At 42.7% G+C, this 21,181-nt stretch overlaps 2 protein-coding genes across 10 annotated transcripts in view; one reads left to right on the top strand and one right to left on the bottom strand.

The window, feature by feature from the left end:
- The window catches only part of tex11 (testis expressed 11), a 10,903-nt gene extending 10,133 nt beyond the window's left edge, over positions 1-770 (top strand). Inside the window, exon 27 of the mRNA XM_010786158.1 lies at positions 483-770. Within this exon, the coding sequence (XP_010784460.1) occupies positions 483-554 (72 nt within the window). The 3' untranslated portion in view covers positions 555-770. The remainder of the gene's footprint in view (positions 1-482) is intronic.
- A 3,119-nt stretch (positions 771-3,889) lies between these two features.
- dlg3 (discs, large homolog 3 (Drosophila)) overlaps positions 3,890-21,181 on the bottom strand; it is a 71,113-nt gene continuing 53,821 nt past the window's right edge. For 5 of the 9 annotated variants that reach the window (XM_010786124.1, XM_010786123.1, XM_010786129.1 and 2 more), the window contains 13 exons: positions 19,867-20,023; positions 19,061-19,163; positions 11,907-12,021; positions 9,581-9,757; positions 8,153-8,228; positions 7,462-7,561; positions 5,957-5,998; positions 5,726-5,776; positions 5,534-5,635; positions 5,273-5,445; positions 4,869-4,981; positions 4,637-4,728; positions 3,890-4,060 (listed from right to left, as the gene is read on the bottom strand). In XM_010786124.1, the coding sequence (XP_010784426.1) occupies positions 3,954-4,060; positions 4,637-4,728; positions 4,869-4,981; positions 5,273-5,445; positions 5,534-5,635; positions 5,726-5,776; positions 5,957-5,998; positions 7,462-7,561; positions 8,153-8,228; positions 9,581-9,757; positions 11,907-12,021; positions 19,061-19,163; positions 19,867-20,023 (1,408 nt within the window). In that variant the 3' untranslated portion in view covers positions 3,890-3,953. Of the gene's footprint in view, positions 4,061-4,636; positions 4,729-4,868; positions 4,982-5,272; positions 5,446-5,533; positions 5,636-5,725; positions 5,777-5,956; positions 5,999-6,762; positions 6,809-7,461; positions 7,562-8,152; positions 8,229-9,580; positions 9,758-11,906; positions 12,022-13,208; positions 13,597-17,591; positions 18,058-19,060; positions 19,164-19,866; positions 20,024-21,181 lie in introns of those variants that run through there. The other 4 variants (XM_010786127.1, XM_010786128.1, XM_010786131.1 and 1 more) reach the window with 3 other exon arrangements.

Below are 21,181 nucleotides of genomic sequence, written 5' to 3' on the forward strand. Positions count from 1 at the left end.
GGGGGGTGGGTGTAGCTGTGGAGTATTATAGAGGAGGAATAGTCCTGCATGTTAGTAGGGGGGCAGCGTTCCATTTATCTGGATCAATCATCGGTTCTTTGATCACCGATCCTAAAAGAAAACATTCATACACATGATCTCAAAACACGCCCTTATTTTGAAATTCAGAAAAAGTATTTTCACTCAATGTGGTACGTGAAATGTCTGAAGGAGACAGAAATAAAATGTTGAACTGATATTTAAGTTTAGTTTGAGTTGTTAGTTGATATAAATGTAATTAATGTTGTTAAATTAGTATTTAATATTGTTTTATATTGATGGCAGGCCCCTGGATTTGTTTGAAATGGTGGCAGACTTTGTAACATCAGCAGATATCATGTAGTTTCCCTAAGAACCAATATATCTCACGGTGGTGATTTACACACCTACTGGTTATAAAGTGCAGAAACCTCACTCAACGGTTGTTTCTGGTGAACCCACAGATGTCTGGACTCTACACTGAAATCCTGGACCGGCTGGACCGAGCCAAGAAGAACCTCATCATGGAGGAATAACTGACCTGCTGTCAGCCCCGTGTTAACTGTGTCTGAACTTGATCAGTTCCAGCAGCTCGTTCCAGCTAAATGTTATCAATGTTTCTGTTCAAATGTTCATCAGTTTCCTCAGTGTTTATGTAACTGTGGGGTCTTCTGACACACACCACATTCAGTCCAGTTTGTCTTCAGCCTGGGTCTTTCGTTCCCTCATGCTTCCTACCTTTTTCTACTGTCTTCCGTCAATAAAGACAAAACAAATGTGAATAATTGTTACACTTATTTTCAAATCCACGGAGGGGGGGGGGTTTAAAGTGCAATAACAAGCGGATCAATATCATAACTGAGTCACATATTTTATTTTCAAACAAATAAACTCTTGTCAAGTCCCAAAATAAAACCCAAACAAAAGTTGCAGGACTGTTCCCTCATGACTAGGACAAGGAAGACCATGAGGCCGAGTGTCCTGATAGGCTGTACCACCTGCAGTGACAGGAAGGAAACTACTGTACAATCAAAGGGTTCATGTTTGCAAGCACTTACTGCACAGATGTGCTATAACATAAACATCATCACCCAAAAGTACAAACAAGAACCCTGACCCCCCCCCACCCAAAAAATAAAAGCATATGTCATCATTTCTCTCATCAGAACAAAGACCCTCATCAATTATACACACACAGAGGCATTCAGGTTCGTTATATACCACATCCTCAATGGAAAGAGTTCAAATGAAATCAAGTTCTTTGGGCTTTGACATGGCTGACTGAGGTATGAATACCACGCACATTGTTAACAGTCAGCTGTATTTCAACTAAACACCAGAGAGGACCAATGCTAAACTTCTAATGATGTATTGATCAATGCTCCTGGTTTCTGTGATATTGTGTAGGTTTCTGACTGCATCTCTTTCATTATTTTACAATATATATATTTTTTAAATCTATACACCCAGACACGTTCCACAAGAAATCACATGTAGACAGGCCCTACTCGAGGGAATTGAATTCCCAACTGACTAGTTAAGTTTTCCAATAGGTATTTGAAGAGAAATACCAACAATACAGCACATTTGTATGGAAATTATATCTCAAGAGTAGCTCAAACTTTACTTACCTGACATTTGTGGTCTATAAAACATGTTTTATTCCCAGTCTGATTCACACATGCATGAAGCACAGGTGAGGGGGATCTGCTGGGGGCTTATTTACATTGTACAGCTACCACACCCTTTGAAACAGTCTGCAAGCAGTTTATAAATGGCTCTGTTCCCTTCGGTTATTCCCTGAACTCTGGTTTTGACACAGGTAATGACAGCTGGTTTAGCAGTGGTGCCTGGCAGGGGGGCACACCTGTTCAGAAAATGCCTGCAGGTACAGGTGCTCTGTGGGTGGGAGAGAGCAGGGGACCCAGAGGTCTCGGTTACCACTTCCTGTTGGGTCTGGCTCTCGAAAAACAAGAAGAAAAAAAAAACTTCTGTTGCACTCGTCAAGAAGCTGAGGAGGAAAAAGTTCACAGGATCGGGGGGCGTTCCACTTTTCTTCAGACTTACTCGCTCACATGCACACATCTGCATGGGAGGGGGGAGCAGTTTCAATCCTGGCGATGCAGCCGTCTCAAAGGTTACCACGCCGACGGCCTTCAACAAGCTCACGAAGAGAGAGAAGACACAAAATACAGCCTGATTACGCCGTTAGGTTGCCTTTAGCTTAGCGACAAAACCACCATCAGTACTTCACACCCGACAGCTCTGAACCCTCCGCCCTAACGTGGCCTTTCAGTCGGGGGGGGGAAATGGTATCTGTACGTGAGAGATTCCTGACGCACTAAGAGCTCGATACAGAGGTTCAGCACCTGCCAACAAGGACTCATACATGTATAGATAGGCTACACAAAGCATGTAGGTTTTTCTTTTTAATCAAACCCGACTTTAGTGTTATTTTTTGGTAAGGGGACAGGGGGACAATTCAAAAAACAGGTTATATTGACTCTTTAATCGTTAGGACATCCAATACAATTATTGTCTTGTTCTACCCGTTTTAAGGCCACCGTCATGGCGGCAGATAGGACAGTACCATGTGACCATTCAATCAGAAGAGAATCCTCTCGGAAGGCAGAGAGTGTAATCGGGCGGTCTGCTGCTCAACATGAGAAAGGAGGCGCCGGCTGGTCAAATTGTAATCCAATGGCCAAATTATTTTATTAAATAGGAAGAAAGGTTGAAATACGGGGGAGAAAAGGCGCCCACGCGGGTGAGACTTTCATCTATTGCAGAGGTGAGACTTTGTTTTAACTATTGCACTCAAGTCAGGCCTCCTGGCAGTTGGAGGACACAAAGAAAATGGAGAAGAGAGGAGGGTATTTCCTCTCTTTTCCTAAATTGTGTGCAGCCTCCCTCACAGACAACAGGTAGTCACAAAACAGAATTTGTATTCGATGTAAGGCAGTTTGGTGTTTTGCAGAGAGCCCAGTTACACTTCTCTACCCCCGTCCTTTACACAGAGCAGCTAAAAACCACAAGCAAAAAAATCCCACAAAGAAAGAAAGAGAAAAAAAGAAAAATGAAATCTAACAGCCCTCCAAATTGACAATTCTAGTGAAGTGTAAAATGTGTAGTTTTTAATATGTAGTAAAATCTCAGTGGGATTTTATCATTTATCTTGTGATTTCATAATATAAATGTAGAGATTCACAACGCATTTCTTCCTCTTGATCTGCCTCGCGAGATGTCTTTATCAGCCGCAGCGCAGAGGGCTGGCAGGCGACCAATCAGCAAGCTGCTTCGTGATAAATAGATCACCAGTTTGTCGGCTCCACTAATTTCCTCAGTCATTATAAACAAGAGACGACTCCTTGAACAGTACCATCAGCAGGGCTCGATCTTATCCAGTCTTTTTAGAAAAAGAAAAAACAAACCTTTATTGGTCTTCGCTTCTCGTCTTGCGTGTCTTTTTAAATGTGATTTGATGAACATTTACAAAGTGTTCCGACTCGGTATGATTTGTCTCTGGTTCCCTGCAACTTTTCTTTTTGAATCCCGAATCCTGTAACATTCTGATCTTCAGTCAGTCCCAGTTCACAAAAGGATTTATTCCTTTTCCCTTTTGTTTTCATTTGACATAATTCCTTTGGAATGGCATTTCCAGTCTTGAATGGATTTGTTGAGAAACTCATGCAGGGGTGTGCACAGTCACAGTAATGGTGATAAGACTTCTTTTTCATTTAGAGAGTAACATAATGATGACACTAAAACTTGATATGAAACATATCTGCAAAAAGGAGGTGAGGAGGGGGGGTCGTGCGGAGTGCCGTGGGGGCGGCGGCGGGTGGGGGCCGGCGGCGGTCGGGCGGGGAGNGGGGTCTCTTGGAGGCAGGAGGGGAGCTCTGCAGCGCCGCAGAGAGGAGGGGGGGGCAGGGAGCTCAGAGCTTCTCTGAGGAGGGGATCCAGATGTAGGGCCCAGACTGCTCCTCGATGATTAGCTTGATTTTGTTGTAGATCTCCTCTAGTGAGTCACCCTGTACGATAGCTGGAGACACAAAAACACCCACACAACATTTGTAGCTTTTCAGGCAAACATGGCTCTCAGAATAAAAAAAATTAAATGTCGACTTATCTTATAGGAAAGGATTATCTTTACTAATAAAAAACATAATCAATAGGATCTGGACCGTTAAGCTACAGTATTAATCAGGTTGTTGTTCGACAGAAAGAAAGTTAAACATATATTTATTTTTAAGTAGTTTTTCATGCAAAAAATAAGCGGTATGTTTTTTTTAGTTTATTTGGATGTTTCATATAGTACATTATACATTTACATGTTAAAAACCTGGAGGATCTGAAACGTTGATTGATTAATCAAGTAGTTGTTTGACGGACAATGAGTCTGAAATCTTTCTCACTAATTGTTTTTCAGTCATTTCTTTAGCTAAAGTGCCAAAGATCTGACTAACTCTTCTACGGCTCGTCTTGTGTGATGGACAGACAGCTGAACTGAACATGTTTGAGTCTTACATTTTAAATGTAATATCATTTACAGATAACAATCTTAACAAAAAATCTGTCCAAATCTGAATGTGTGACTCAGAGGGGCAGCGAGACCGACCTGTGAAAAACTCTCCAAAGTCTTGCTCCAGCTTCACCGCCTTGTCAAAGACTTTATTGGCCTGCTCGTACGTCTGCCTCTTATTCATCTCCCTGAAAGGAGAAGAGCGGAGGTGAGACACACACACTACATGTCAGACAAGTTTATCCAAAGCGACACACACACACACACACACACACACACACACACACACACACACACACACACACACACACACACACCTCAAACTTACATTAGGGCTTCAATGGATTTTGGTTTAATAAAGATGGCGATCGGATAAAGTTGTGCTTGCTGCAGTCGTTTGATGGCGTTCCCGGACACATCCAGGATGCAGTGCTTCCCCTGCTGGAAGGGAGGATCGGGGAAAATGTTAAAATCTTCTAGGATTGATTTCTTTTGAATTTCTCAGAAACGTTCAACATTTGTAACAGTACATTTGACAAAGTAATACTTGAATTTGTTGTAACATTTCAACAAAAATAATGAAACCACGTTCACTTGTAGATTAAGTGCCAATCATTTGTGATATCTAGGTTCTTTTGTTTTAAAAAAAAAAAACACACAGATTTGAGGAAATAGTGAATATTCTCTAGATGAGTTCCAAGCTCGGACCCTCCATGAAGCCACTGTGCTCACCCGCTCAGCCACAGTCCGGACCGAGAGTATGCTCGTCCCGTACAGGTTCTCGTTGAACTGGCCGGCCTCGATGAATTTATTATCCTGAATGTCTTTCTCCATTTGCTCCCGCGAGCCCACAAAGTGGTAGTCCTGTCCGTCCATCTCGTTCTCTCGCCTCGGACGAGTCGTATCTGCGGAGGGAGGAAGAGCGAGGTTATTTTCATGCCCACTGTTTCGCTCGGTGGTTCCGTTTGGGTACGATTGTTGCTGTGGACTCACGAGGTACGCAGGAGCCAAACTTGTGGGGGAACTCAGAGATGAGGTCATCATTTACTCTGTCCTTCATCGGGCCCAGGATGATGACAGGCCTCGTGTAGTGGACTGCACGGAGAGGAATAAGGGAGGTGAGGGTGCATAAAGAAACAATCACTCGTACTTTTAGTTACAACTGTAGAGAAGGGATTGACTCACTTTCCTGTCGAATGACCGGCTCGTAGGAGAGAATCGTGTCCTCCTGTCCCTCTGTAAAAACAAAACAATCAAAAAGTTTACACCTCATTTAAAAAAAGGAACACAATCAAACTGGCATGGCTGATAAGACACCGGGAGGAATATTAATTTGCAGTTGTCATTTCACAGGTAAAATGTTATTCATCCGTGTGGGCAGTGTGAAAGAAACCATGAGAAATGAAGGTGACTCACTCGAACTGCTTTCACTGTCACTTGTGTTGGATGTCAGGCATTCTGCAAAAGCACAAGAGAGCGAGTTGCAGATCATTTAATAATTTTTTTTTTTTTAGATTAAAAGAGTAGAGCCACATTGAAATTACAACTTATTCTCTTATCGGTGAAAATAATTTCTCACCAGACTCAACAGCATTATGCAACAAGAAAAAAAAGCACCTTGCTTCTCGACATGTAGGCCATTAAAAAGGGGGGGAATAAAGAAAGTAGAAGTCTTGCTTGGTGCGGAAGCCATGCTCTCGTAATATTAGGGAAGTGGTTTTAGGTGCAAGCAATAGGAAATTAAGTGTTTCCTGTGACAGTATCCCAAATGACCAACAATCCCCTGGCCAACGCTTCCTATTGCTCGATCTGTGCCGGATCTCATTTCAGGGAAAAGACAAAGAAAACATGGAGGCGTTCGGCCGTCCACAGGAGGGAGGCAGGCTGACTCGGGGGAGCGGGCGAGGGGGGAAACGTGTTTCCAACACGGAGAGAAACACTGACAGTTACACTCAGCTCCGTGTGACCTTATCTGACAAAACTCTGCTAACAAATTATTATAACGTCCCCATGAGACATCCAGAATAAGTGTAACGCTCACTCAGCCTCACTTGTGAATGCATCTTTTTGTGTGTGTGTGTGTGTGTGTGTGTGTGTGTGTGTGTGTGTCTCGGCTAGATGTGTGTGTGGTTTAGCATTCCCAGCTGGGTCTGCAGTGACAAAGCATTTTTTTCTCTGGGCTCAGGGGACAGCTGCTTGACACAGTACAACCACACACTTACTCAAACTCTTTGATCCATAAAAGTCATCGCTTAACCCTGGGAAGTCCTAGGTGTCCCGACAGGTGAGAGCAGAAACCAAGAGAAGAGAGCAGACAGGAAGAAGAAGAGGTTAGTGAGAGTCGGGGCGGAGAGGAAGAGGAGTGCTGCTCGCCAGGCCCGCTGACACACGCCGCTGTACTCATTACGCCTGAGCCCCACTTTGTTCATAGTAAGCCACGGCCTTTCAATGACACAGGCCCAATCCCATTAAAGTGGGATTTTGTCCTGTTAAGTGTTAAAGCTTCTGTCCAGTTAATGAGATTCCTCTTGTTGTGGGTCAGTGACTGACTGCAGGACTGATCAGGACTTATACAAGGAGCAGCATGGCCGTGTTGTGAGGGCCTGTGTGTTAACGCAGCCACGCACACACACCCGGCTGGCAGCACACACTCCTCTGGAGCCCGTAGACAGATGCAGACACACTGGAGAGACCCCCCCCCTCCCCCCACACAGCTCGATATGTGTGTGTGGGGCATCTCTCCGGGACAGTGAGAAAAAGGGATGAGAGTGGTGCCGTCACACAAACCATCCCTTGGAGGTGAGCGGAAAGATGAGAGTTGAGAGACAGAACTGAAGCATGAAGGGGATAGGACGAGAAAAAAAAAAAAAGCCACAACACCACCCCGCCCCCCCCCTCCATCACACAGCGGGGGTACTCACGTTCAGACTCCACCAACTCCTGCACAATATTCTCCTTGCTCTTGTAAAACGGGAACTTGCGTGTCAGGTTGAAGCTTTTTTTGCGCTTTACTTTGACTGGCTGCTTGTCGATGTGTGGGTGAGAGAGGGGGAGGAGGGAGGGGGGGCGACGAGAGGGTGAAAACAAAAACAGAATGGGTTTCATTGAGGGTACTCGACACCCATGCAAAAAAAACAAAAAACACAAATGAAATGCAAAACAAACAATACACATCAAATAATGAGATATGAGAAGCAGGTAATGGGTGGAAATGAATGGCATATCAATGTGAAGTAAACAGGCTGCTGTTTACCCACTTAAAACATTAGGCTGGATCTGTGTGCATTATAGATGATACAGACACAACAGCACAGCTGATTTACACTCCTGCAAATTACATCTGACAGGTCCGCCTCTGATAGACATTTAGGAGGAGCCCATTTCTTAATATCAAGGAGCCGCCGAGGTTACGGGGAGCTCTCCTCTCCTCTCCACGGAGCTTCTGTAATCTACACAGTAATACGAGCTTTTGTTTGTGCTCGCTCCACAGAGCAGGTGCTGGTCTCTCTCCCACACACAGGGGGAGGCAGGCCGTCTCCCTGGTAGCCCAGCAGCAGCTCTGGAGCCTCGCTGCGGCGGGGCGGGGGGGGGCAGCTGCCCCTCTACACTTACCCTGTTGGACTCAATCATGCCTGTCCTGGCGTGGAACTTGACCGTTTTTAACCTGGCCCGCTCCTTCTTCTCAACTCTGGGGAGGAAATACAAAATCATTTGTTTTCGTCGTAGCATGAGGTGAAAATAAAAAAGGATGCCGACAGTGACGGATACAAAATCTGTAGACTAAGTTTCAAATGAACATAAGGAAGGGCCACATTTAAAAGTAGGATATTATTTACATACATTTTGCAAGGAATCGCATGTTAAATTAAATGAACAATGTGAATGAAATGAATGAAAGTTATTAGTAGGGATGCTCCGATCAGGGTTTTTGGGGCTTATCGCCGATCAACGGAAAAAGAATCGGCCGATACCGATCGCCGATCCGATCATAGGGTGGGTGGGGGCTATGGGGATCTTCCATCCAAGTGTTGTATTGTGAATTGTGTAGCAGAGTTTCCGTTAGCCGGTAATTACCGGACTATGACCGGTAATATATGCTGATGTTTAGAAACTCAGTTCATTTTTATATTTTAAACTTCAGTTTATAAATCGTAACGGATAAAAAAGTTCAGATTCATTTTTTAACACATGATATGCTTCCACAAACAACATAACTATTACATTCAAATGAAGTACATTATTTAAGTTTACAGCTCACTGATCCAGTAATGAGTGACCCGACAGTGAAGAATAAATAACTAGTTTAGCTAGTTCCAGAGGTAGATAAAATAGCTAAGTGTGTTAGGTCTAACTCTTAGTGTGTGTTTTGCCCACCGGTCGGTCAGAGCGGGCGGAGCTGTGATCCGGTGCGTGTCTCCGTCAGCAGCAGCTGATCTCTCTCTTTCTGCTTCACACACATTGCATACTGCTATTTTATTGTCTTTTTCGGGCACCTTAAAAAAACTGCCAGACTGGTGAAGCCATTTTGGCGAGCTTCTTTTGCAGCGCAGAGAAAAGCCTCATGTATTTTGCGTCATCTGATCGGCATTTATAGAGAAACCCGATCACACGACTAAGAGTGAATATCGGCCGATAACGATCGGAGCATCCCTAGTTATTAGTTCAGTTATCAAAAGAGAAACTATGGATGTGAGTTCTTAGTTAATAATACATTTCATTTATATAGCACACTTTAAAAACAACGTCACCTCAAGGTGCTTCACAATGCCATGAGGAGAAAATAATAAAAAGTTATCTAAGGAGCATATTGAATAAAATATAGTAATATATAAAAAGTTAAGAGCATAAAAGGTTAGAATAAAATAGTTGAGTTTTTATAGTGTAACAGCAAGAAACGACTTCCTGTATCTGTCCTTGTGACAGGTGGGCGGGGCTATCGATGATGGATAACAGTTTGTTAAATGGGAACACAAGTTAAAGGCTGGGGATGAACGGTAGTAGCCACATTAGCTTTGTGTTTCGTTAGCAGAGGATGCGTACCTTTTCTTGCTGGGGATGACCCCGATCTGCTCGCTCTCTCCATGCGGGGTGACGAGCCTCGCCTGCCACCACTCGTCATCAGAGGCGTTTATGACGTGCAGGATGTCTCCGTAAGAGAAGCTCAGGCCTTGGCTGGGCAGGCAGCTGTCCCTCGTTCGATCATAGTCAAACAAAGCTCTGAGAAAACACAAGGCTTTGGTTACACTCCTTCCTTCCTTCCTTTTATCTTGAGTTTGTGTGCTGTGATTCCACTTCACTAAGATTGAATTACCCACACATGGCACAAAATGGCAGCGATGAATTTCATGCATTATATTTGAGGTTTCTTTTTCTTTTACAGTGGAAACTAATTGTTTTCTGGGTTGCATTGATAAAACTGTAAAAAAAATAAAATCAAAAAGCGTGGGAAAGGTTCACTCCTATACAAATGCTGTTTAAATAAATTGCCCTTACAGTGTTCATTTGGTTCTTTTCATTCAACAGCACATGTAAAAAATCATTGAGAGTTAATTTACAGTTCTGTTTAAAATGAGGAAATGCATTGAAACCACTGCCAAGGGTTGGTTTTGTAGACGATTTGCAATACTAAAAAAGGTCTGTAAACGGCGCACTACTGTTTAACGCTTTATTCTAAATATAGTTGGAAAAAATACAGTTCATTTTTACAGAACTGTACTGTATTTAAATCATACACAGTAGTCATTTATTGGGAAGAGTAATTCAATTTTTTTTTTTTTTTTTAAAGCTATATTACAAAATTAACATTAACTGGCAGGCTGTGCATTTCATCACTTCATTAAAATGGTAATCTGAAAATCAGTTGTTTTCCAGTTATAATCAACCACTTAGAGACACTATAAGAGATTTCTATTTCACTTTGTTAGCATCCGGTTTGTGAGCCGACCATTATGAACAGTATGTGGAACATGGATGACAATGATAAACCTGTTGAAAGTAATCTAGTGTCTTTGTAAACAAACAAACAAACAAACGTATTCATTCATTCATGAATTTCCTCTGGAAATGTCTACCTGTTGTTGCCACATACTTTCCACTGTAGACAACCACTGTTTATTGTCTGCCAGAGTGCGTCACAATCTCGTCAGACAGGTAAACCCACATTTCATTTCTTAAAAAGGTATTAATACCGGCTCTACTGGTATTAACTTGACTTGACCTACAAGCTTTTATATACAGGTTATATTGCCGGGGATAAGTCGGGCAGAGAAGTAGTGGACCAAATAAATTATTTCCCAACGGTTAAAGATTTTTCCGAAGCTGCCAACTGAAACTGCAACTGACAGTAAATGAACAATGTGACTGAAACTGTCATGACGCAATCCAGTGGGAGATTATCAGCTGGAGCGCCTAACAAGGAAACAAGTGCACTTTCTAACACAGGTTGATAAGTCATATTCAAATTCATAGTCTTAACCACTCCATAGCGCCGTGACACACTAACAGAGAGAGTGGGAGAACATGTGACACATGTTTTTTTTCCTTTCAAAAACACTTCAAAAAAGGCTCAGCTCCTCCACATTCCTGAGGCGGGGCTGCGAGGACATGGCGGCTCCTGCATCAGCCGGCTAGCTAGACAGCTTTCCCAACATAACTGAGAGCTGAGTCACCGCACAGGAGCAGGCGAGGCTCTACATGCCTCACAGGAGTCTATAGGAGACACTACTCTCTCTGTAGTGGGCGTCCAGCCAGATAACACCTATACACTTTTGATGTATCCCAGTGAGGTCCAAACCTAATCAATCTAGTGATGTAGCTATTAGGTTTTGGTTAAGTGAAGCGCTTTAGTGGAGATACGGTGGAGCACATGGACGTTACATCACCCAGCGCTCTCACCTTGACCCTGGCAGGATGCCACCTGGTTTAATTCCTAAACGAGCATCCATACAGTTTGGCCCAAAGTGTCATATCTCGAGTCACTTTCACAAGCCCCCGCTGTCAATCACCATTACACAGAGGAGAGTCAGTTTCCTGTGGCGTGAAGGCAACAACAGGGGATGCCCGTCCGTCGACTATATGATAGTGATGAATTGTTTCAACTTCGTGCCCTAAATAAAATCCTATCCTGTAAAAAGCTCAGTGTGGAGTTTCATGTTTCATCCCTGACAGAGTGGCTGCTTTTTGAAACACGTGCTTCTTCAGCTGTGTTCTCCCCCGCAGAGCACAGGTTGATTACATAACAGTTACTATTTTGAATACAGATCTTAAAAGATTATGTTGTGAGTGCAAACATGACTGTGTGTGTGTGTGTGTGTGTGTGCGTGTGTGTGTGCGTGTGTGTGTGTGTGTGTGTGTGCTCCAGCCTTACCTGACATAGAGGGAGCGTTTCTCACTGGTGCGCAGGGATCCTGACCCTGAGCTCATGCTGCTGTTCATCATCTGCTCCCTCAGGTCGTGGATCTTGGACTCAAAGCGACTGTACTCTGCGTTGAAGAAACGGACAAAACATTTCAAAAATAGTTCCTGGAGCATAAATACGTTACGTACCCAGGCATTGGAAGAAATGTCATTTTAGAAATCATCCTGGCCAAAGCTATTGTTATTCGTGTCACTAGCCCTTTAACCACCAAGGCAGGCTATGAAACACATATTGTATCGCATTACAGATATGACAGATAGAAAAAACAAACAATTAAAACTATTTTAAATTACATACATACTAATTTGGCTGCAGCTTTTTTCACTCATGTGAGCATTTTGAAAATGATAGTGTTTTTGTTGCGATAATAAAACATCTCATTCCTTGACGACCCCCTTGGACTTTAAACTAGCTAAACTAAAGGTTATGGTGGTAGTTACAGTGTTCAGACCTAAATTGTGCTCTCTTGTTCTAGACCTGTGAGTCTCAGTTGCTCTGCAGTGAATCGAGGAAAGGTTCAGCGAATCCTTAGGCTGATTAATGACCCCGGGAACAGATGGTTTATCACAGATCTGCCTTACACATCCAGTATTGTCTCATGTCAGGTAATTAATTACACAGATTAATTAAGTTCAACATGGGCTCTTTAGTGTGGTTAAAAAAAGGAAAAGGCCTCCAACAATTTCAAATGCATGACCATTTGTCATAGGTGCGTAAATCCAGTTGCTGCTCGGGAGCAGGGGGATGATGAATGAATCCACCTAGACCTCCTCATTAACAACGCTCTCATTAGCCGCTGAGCGCTCTGAGCCTAGCTGGAACAAGCCAGGCCACCTCAGCACACAGCGCACCGCTAGATCAACAGACCGGCAGATGCAGCTAGAAAAACAAGTAGGCCGGGCGCTCATGTGATCACACAAAGGAGGTGTTGGGACCACAAAAAAAAACTGTATAGTGAGCAATCAACTTAAATAGATCAATAAAGATAAGTCCATCTGAATGTTTTGAGAAGTATATTTGTCAAAGCTGACAAAAGAACAGTAATCACAGTTAAAATGATGTGTTAATTATTCATGTTGCTGTCTAGTATAAGCTAGAATCCCATCATTAAAAAGGCATATGATAACATATGCTATTTCTCTAATAGCCCAACATATCTATGTCTTCATCATAATTAGCCTATAAATAAAACCAGGGCAAGAGAAAACCGTCTACATTTATTCCACATATCTTATGCTGGTCAATTCCTACCTTACAGCTTAATCATCCATAGCTGGCAACACTTCCTGTAACTTGAACAACACGAGACCAAAGTCCAGATTCAGTCCAACAAGCCACTAAGAAGTTTGAAAAACAAACATCCATGCCTTCAAAAAGGGGATTCAGCCCAAGTTAGTCCAAGCTCCCGGAAGAAAATGTCTGGGCAGGTGCAAAGACAAGCTTCAGGTCGCTGAACTCTCACCCCCTGCCGATACCTAAAGGGGATCCAAAGCAAACACACATCGTGCCCCGGGCCCGGTGCCAGCCCTCCGCCCTGGTCTCTGCTCGAAGGGTTAACAATACAACAGGGTGACGCTGCAAGGTGAGGAAACCAGACACCGCCTGAATGCCTGTAACCAGGAGCAACATCCTAGCTAGCACTCCTCACACAGGGACAACAAAACGCAGAAACAGCCATTCAGAATCGTCCACTTGTCTCTCAGGCAGCTGGGGAGAGGAGGGGTTTTAGGGACAAGACAAAGAGTAACTAGAAGCACTCCTAACGATTACACCAACCTGAAGGGCTGGGCCGCAGAGACAGCACTACAGGTGGGGGAGCTGAATGCTGTGGTCGCGTTCCCAACATCCAGATGATTCACCTTACGCTGTGGACGTTAGAGTGCTGTCTTAAGCCTCTGTTGGGAGTTAGGGTGGGAACCATAAGCTAAACAATAAACTGCTGCCACACCTGGTTGTTAATGATATCAGTACACATCATCTGTGTACAGTAAATCACAATATCTGTGGAACAGAGCAGGAAGTTGAGCCACAATAAGAGATCGATAAGTGGTCAACTATTACAAAAATGGCTACTAACTATTGAGTATTTTTTGAAGACAAGTCAAAATGATCTGCTACCAGCTTCTGAAATCTGAAAATGAAATTCTTCACTTCACAATATTTTAGCTTTGGAAAAAAACAGATTTGAAGACGTCGTCTTGGACTATGGGACTTCTTTATAGATCAATAAACAAGAGCATAAATGGGCAATACAATATAAATCATTAGTAGCAGCGTTTGTAGGGAAACACACCATACTACATTACTTTCTTGATAAGGGTGCTTTCATTTTCAAATCATTTTGAGAGTCACATGATATGAAACACTATAGGGAATGTAAGGATACTCCCAGCGATTATAAAGAAAGCACAGTGATACTGGAGAAGGAGGATCACAACAGAGCCAGAGGAGGAAGACACCTTATACTGAAACCTAATCGACTATTTGTTCCTCACACATGGAGGACACGGAGTAGCCGTGATGGATTGTGAGGAAATCAGATGTTAGATAGCAACAAAACACAAATAGAAGTCACAACTGTAACGGAAACGTTTAGATCACAATGGATGCAAATTGAACTGACTTCTGGCTACACCAATGATCAGAGATTGATCTATGATTAGAGTTGACAGGTGAAGCTGCATCCAGCCTGGGACCTTGGTGCAGGTCGTTCTTCATCTCCTCCCTTTATTTCCTGTCATCTATTAACTGTGAGTTACCAAGTGAACAAATAAAAGCTTCATGCAATTTCAATTGACGCCGTCTCAACTGAATTCAAATAAAACTGAATTTTTAGCTATGCAATGAATATGTTCAACAAAAGGAAATGCCATCAATCCAAATCACAGCTCTCACTGTTCCTGACATTTTCTTAACAAATGGCCGAACAAAACTGAAAAGACACATTTATTCTTCAAAACTCGCCATTTGTACATCATAAAACATGCCTGGCCCTCAGATGCTAACCTCTTATTGCATCAAAAAGTACAAGGCTGTAATCTACAGCAGCTGCAAACATAAAGTCTAAATGATCTGGTTTCACTAATAACTTCATCATCTGTACCAGGTTCCAGACCGAGTCATAATTGCAATGTCTATTAATTCATTAATGACTAATCCAGTGATCAATCCAGCTTCATTATTCATCCACCCTACTACCCACATACACGCTGCTGAATGCTGGGTACCAATATTATAAACGATAATGCTCTGTCTATTAAAACACTTAATACACAAGAGCGAGCTTATATTTTTAGGGGTGACCCACAGGAAGAAACGACAGCTAATAGAAACTGGGACTATTCTGTATCTCTCACTCCCACTGCGCGTCCTCATTAGGCGTACAGCTTTTTATTTTGGGGGACGGTCGCTTCTCTTTTGATCCAGTTATGCAACACAGCAGGCATGTACTTGTAATGTGAGAGTGTGTTATGTTCTCAGGGGTAGTCCAGCCAGGGCAGACACACACGCCCTCCCCAATAATAAACCTCAGCACGATGAACATGTAGACCCTGGCTTAGCTATTTCTACAAACGTTTGAAATGCAGACCGGTATGAGAAAAATATAAATAGAACCCTAACTACAAACATTCACCGAAATCTAATTAAGAGCACTGCTTTCACTTTCATGCTGGGTTATATTTCTGCCAATTAACACATCATTGCATCAAAAGCAAGACTCAAAATAACTTTCTTCTGCACTTGAATTCAGTGCATTTCCTCTTTGCTCACCTGCTCTCTATGGCATATAACTTGTACTCAAAGCTGCAGCCACACAATTTCTGAAAGTTGTCACAGCACACGTTTTGAGAGACAATATGGCAGCCAATCGTGTTCAATCAATTGTTGAAGCCAAATTCATGATCATGATCAATATGTGACTAATTGTGCAGCCCTAGCTGAGAGGCCTTTTGAGTTCAGCATTTCCTCCAGAACCCTCCTCTCATTTCCTACATGCAGATTTGTGTGTAATTACGCTCCTTGATAGTGGGGCAAGGCAGCGTGTGGATACACACCCCTCACTTCCATTCCTCCCAGCTGAATGCGAGTTAAAGACTTGGTGATGCTCCAGGAAGCCACTCGAGTCAACGCGGCGTCCTGCTGCAGCCTGTGTGCTCCACCGGGGCTTCTTGTCGTCTTCAGAGCTGGCCTACCATCAGAGGTCTGTGGATGCCCGGGCCCCGGCCCCTGAGAATACTTTCCAGGCATTTTGCCCTGCGTAAACCGGCATCCACCCTCCACTTCCTCACTGTCCTTGTACATCTCACTGGGGGTTCCTCCTGCTCCAAACTCAAATGAACGACATGTCACACACCGCTTTAGGACGGCAGCAGGTATACTGGCGACAGATCTCAGGTCACCAGTGGCGTGGCAGGAAGTCAATCATTTGCCAGTTTGAGTAGTTAGGCATTGTACACAAACAGATAAGAGTCCTTCACTGGGTTACAAAGGGGGCGCAGAGCTGAAAGCTTGATTTGGTTTGGAAAACAAAGGTCCCCTTCAACTAACCACGCAAGATGCTGCCTGATTGGTCTGGCATGCGGGACAACATGAACTCACATGGACAAGAATGAAGCATTATATTCAGTATTTTGAGGCAGAAGAAAAAGCTACAAGGCCGTTCCGTCTGTTTTTATCTCACTCTTTGTCTTTCTTTAACTTAGCCCCGCGCCATTTCACCGATCCTGTTCCACCTCAATCATTATGACCTTGGAGAGTTATTGGACATTCAAGGCTTGTGTTTTATTGAAATAGAAAGTTATATGGAGTTTGAGCATGCCACAACTTATGCCTCTTCACATTCCTGTCATAGTCCAACCTGAGAACTCAGCCTTAGATCTAAAGCTCACAATATCCTTTCCATTGTTGTTATAGCATAACCCAGTATGCTCGAGTACACACACGCAATGAATTACAAAAACACTGAGAAGAATTCAGCAGCAAAAGAAATCTGTAATGTACAGCAAATCTCTAGTACTATTACAAAGAATGAATAGTGCCAGTGTGTACAATAATCTCTTTAAGTAACAAACAACCCTGAGGCTAGCAAACACACACATTCTGCTTTAGTCAGCATTAAAATGAACTTGTGGTTAGAGAGTTTAAAGTGTTGTGAATCATACAAATGTAATGTCAAAGTGAAGAGGTGAGGTCACAGTTTAACACCACCAAGCTGACAAACACCTGTTTGAACACACCTCTGAGTCCCCACCTAAAGCTTTAGGTTAAATAAGAACTGTAGAGCAACTGTTAAATGTACCCAAATAAATCCTGCTGCATGTAAATCACAACATTAAGCGACTACAACTAGCCTCAAATACGAAATTAAATAGAGAAATAACGAAAAGCAAGTCATAAAACCAGACAAATGCTGATTCCAGGTAATGTCAGCTGTAGAAGTGGTTGTGTTGGGTACAGTTGGGCTGAGGCTATCACATGTCCTTCAAGCTAAGGTATTCATTTCAAGACTTTGAAAACACAACGCAGACATAAAGGGAGTAACTTGTTACACTGACAACAGGAATAAAACTAAAGGTTACAGATAGGAAGAGCAACACTTCCTCGGTACAGTAGCAGTCAAAATAGACCCGTTACCTCACTCGGTTTGTTCCTGTTTCAGTAATCCAACATCCACCGTAGTGTTTCCCCCTCTTTCCACCTTAATGTAATGCAACTGTGACTATTATTTCGCCGGTTTCTTCATCCAGTCATTGGGGACTTCATGCGGCTTCTGCTCTGCTGTTGTAGTCGAGCCCATCCCCCATTCACACAGGCTGGTAGACAGATACTACTGGGAAGTTTTTCCGTGTTCCAGCTTTTAGTTTGAACTCCTATTGTACTGTCCTTTGGTGTCGTTAGCTCGTACTTCCCGCTTAGTGTCCGCTTTCCATCGCTGTCCCGGGTTGTGTCCACCAGCAGCGGGGAGTATGAACAGAAGGACAACAGCGGCTCGTTTGCCCGCCTTGCTGTGGATCAACTCTGAGCCTGCTGCTAACACTAGAGCCGCCCCTGAACCTGAATACTTCCTGCAGCTTTCAGGAGCGCTGCCCTCATTTGATCACGCTGTATCCACAGCCAAATCAGGTGTTTCTTTGCAACGTTAAAGGGGTATAACTGTGGTTTGAATGCTGCTTTTTATTAAAGGCGGGGGACTTTTGAATGACAGATTAAAGAAATGGGTTCTCTTAAAGCAGCAGAAGCCGATATATCTTGAATTGTTTTAAGCTTCAAAAACACTGGATCCTACATTTCCCACAATGCAACTTGACAGCTTCTTTCCTCTGAAATTCACCGCCTGGTAAATGCCATAGGTAAACGCTATAGGCAGTGTTTGTAAAGGTAAATAAAAAAAGAAGGCAACAAAAAACCCAAAAAACATTTGAAACTTACAAAAGTATTGACTAATGTTGCTTCTATGTATTATTTTGTTCTCTGTTGAATGTAAAATGCTTCTTGCACAATCCCTGATGCTCAAAATATATATTTATTATATTATGTATTTATTTCAAAAAGGACCATGCATACAAATACATTAATCTCAGAAAAGAGAAGATATTAATTATGCCAAATTATAGCTAATAGCTCATTTCCATCTGCAGTCCTCACTCAGGCAGAAAAATGTTTATCATAACTGAATTACCCTACACTTTGTTCCCAATTTTAGTTTTTTTAAATGTGTTTATATGATACTATTTTTCTTTTAATTTGACAAACAACTAACTTGGAAAAAATGCCTTTCCTTTAAAGCAATAGTTACAGATTTTGGGTAATGTTTTTTTCTTTCTTTCTGTATGAGAGCAGATTTATATCACTCTTTGGTAAACAAAGCACCCATCTGTAGTAGGATAGCCTAGCAAACACAAACACTGGAAACAAGGAGTAAGAGCAAGCGCAGCTCTTTTCAAAGATACAGCAAATATTTCCCTATTAGCACCTCTACATTTAACACATAATAACGTTTTTGTTTAATCCACACAACATCTGAAGTGTATAAATCCTCATGTCTTGTTTTACTGGGGATTGTGTGAAATAGATAGTCATGTGTGATATGAGACGGCCCTCACCTTCAGGCCTGTACTGAGCTATGATGGTGACAGTCTGTCCAGCTCTCTTCAGCGCTGCGGCCGCCTGCTCATGTGTGGCATTCCTTAGGTTCACTCCATTCACCTACAACAAACAGACAAGAAATCTTTTAGCAAAAACAATCCAGTGTAGATCCTAAAGGTGTGCCGCTTGTGTTATTGTGGAGATCTGTGGAGAAAACTGGTCGAGCTCATGGATGATTGAAAAGAGAAGAGGTCTAACTGGATGGAGCAGATCTTATCAAGCTAGATGTTTGAAATTTCAGCCAGTGGTCATTTTGAGTGATATTGTTGAATGTGACAGGATTAAAAGTATGTAAATACATTTACATTTTACTGAAAGATAAGATTGCTTTATTTGTTTTGATAACCTTCGCTATCACACACAATAAATGTTGCATTAAAGAAATGTATTCAAGCCTAGATTGATTCGTTTTTTTAAATGATGTGTGGCGATGTATTTTCAGACTACAAGCAGCTACGTTTAGAGCAACACTGTGTGAAAAGGTCAAGAGCTATGATCACATGATGTTATTTATTGGTTACTTCAATTCAATGATTCACTAAATGTTCATGTCATGCAGAACACAGGTAAGCTCCCTCTGAGTTTCTATGAATGTTATGTTTTGCTCAAGAACATTTCAGCAGGCCAGGTGTTTGCTGGCTTTCTAAACACTAGGTCAAATTAATTTAATATCATTATTCAGGCAACAGGATTTGGCTGAACTACTTAAAATATGTAACAGTTTTTGATGTGCACAAACAAAGCTTGCTGTTGAGATACTGACCGAGAGAATCCGGTCGCCCCTCCTCAGCTCGCCGCTCAGGTCAGCCGGCCCTCCAGCCAGGATGAAGGACACAAAGATGCCTTCACCGTCCTCCCCGCCAACGATGTTGAAGCCTAGCCCTGTGGAGCCTTTGTGCAGCAACACCTTCCTCGGCTCCCTGCCAGACAGAAGGACAGGGTCAGGGTGAAGGGCAGCACCCAGAGCAATGAAGAAATGAGCAGTGGGAGATACAACAATATATATATGTATGACCAAAACAGAAACCGCAAAAGCATAAAATTACAGATACACAGAGGCTGTTCCAAACAACAGCCATCTTCTATTGTCTGTGATGCTCTGTATATTTGGAAGTCAGTGCTTCCAATATAACATTTAAATGATTAATCAGTAGCAGTACCACTCACACAATTATGAATCCATTAAATAGTCATATAATAATCGTATCACTAATAAGATGATGTGGATTACACTGATAACAGTTCTGCAATAGATACAATGATGCAATAAAACCAGCAGCAACACATTAGGCTCCAAATGCACATTACCCACTGGCTGTATAGAACTTTCTGCTTTGCATGTAGATCTCATGGAATTGTACACATGTGTACACTTTTAAACAGTCACTCATAATAACGTACCAAACACAATGAGCCCCCTCCTGCTCAACAGGCCCCTCTGCGTTAGCCACTGATCCTCCAGGAGACTGCCTCAGTTTAAAGATGCTAGAGAGGCCCAACCGTTGCTATGGTGCAGCAAAAGCCCTCTGAGGACACACTCCGCACCAAAGCAAACACACACACTCTAGGAAGCCCATCGTTGGCCTCTCACATACAGTACAAATACACACACACGTATACTTTATATACCAAAATGCACACATAAACATACATGTACGTACAAAAGTATATGCACACACCAAGTCGCACAGTGTTTCCACTCAACAGAAAACACTGCATGGTTCCCATTAGTGGTCTTCTCTCGCAGTACTCAGCCTGCGGTCTGCAGGAACAGTTCCTACTCGATCCCTAATGGCTGCGCTCTGATTCGCTGTTAAGACCTTTTTCCCATCGATGGCAGCATTCCAGACTCTCTGAATCAGACCCTTGAATGACTGGAAAGAGCGTTGATTACCCCGCTAATAGTAATTAAGATTATCGGAAAGTTGTGCCCACTTCAGGAAGTTTAACCAGACTCTTTAAGCGTATTTATTTGTCATTTCCTGAAGATGCAGATGGTATTTTGTACAACCAATGAATAAGATCTATCTTGGTCTGCATGATTTCTAAATGTAGCGTTTCACAAGGCAAGAGTCAGG

The sequence above is a fragment of the Notothenia coriiceps genome, unplaced genomic scaffold, assembly GCF_000735185.1.
Source record: "Notothenia coriiceps isolate Sejong01 unplaced genomic scaffold, NC01 NC01_scaffold00028799, whole genome shotgun sequence".
Classification (NCBI taxonomy): Eukaryota; Metazoa; Chordata; class Actinopteri; order Perciformes; family Nototheniidae; genus Notothenia; species Notothenia coriiceps.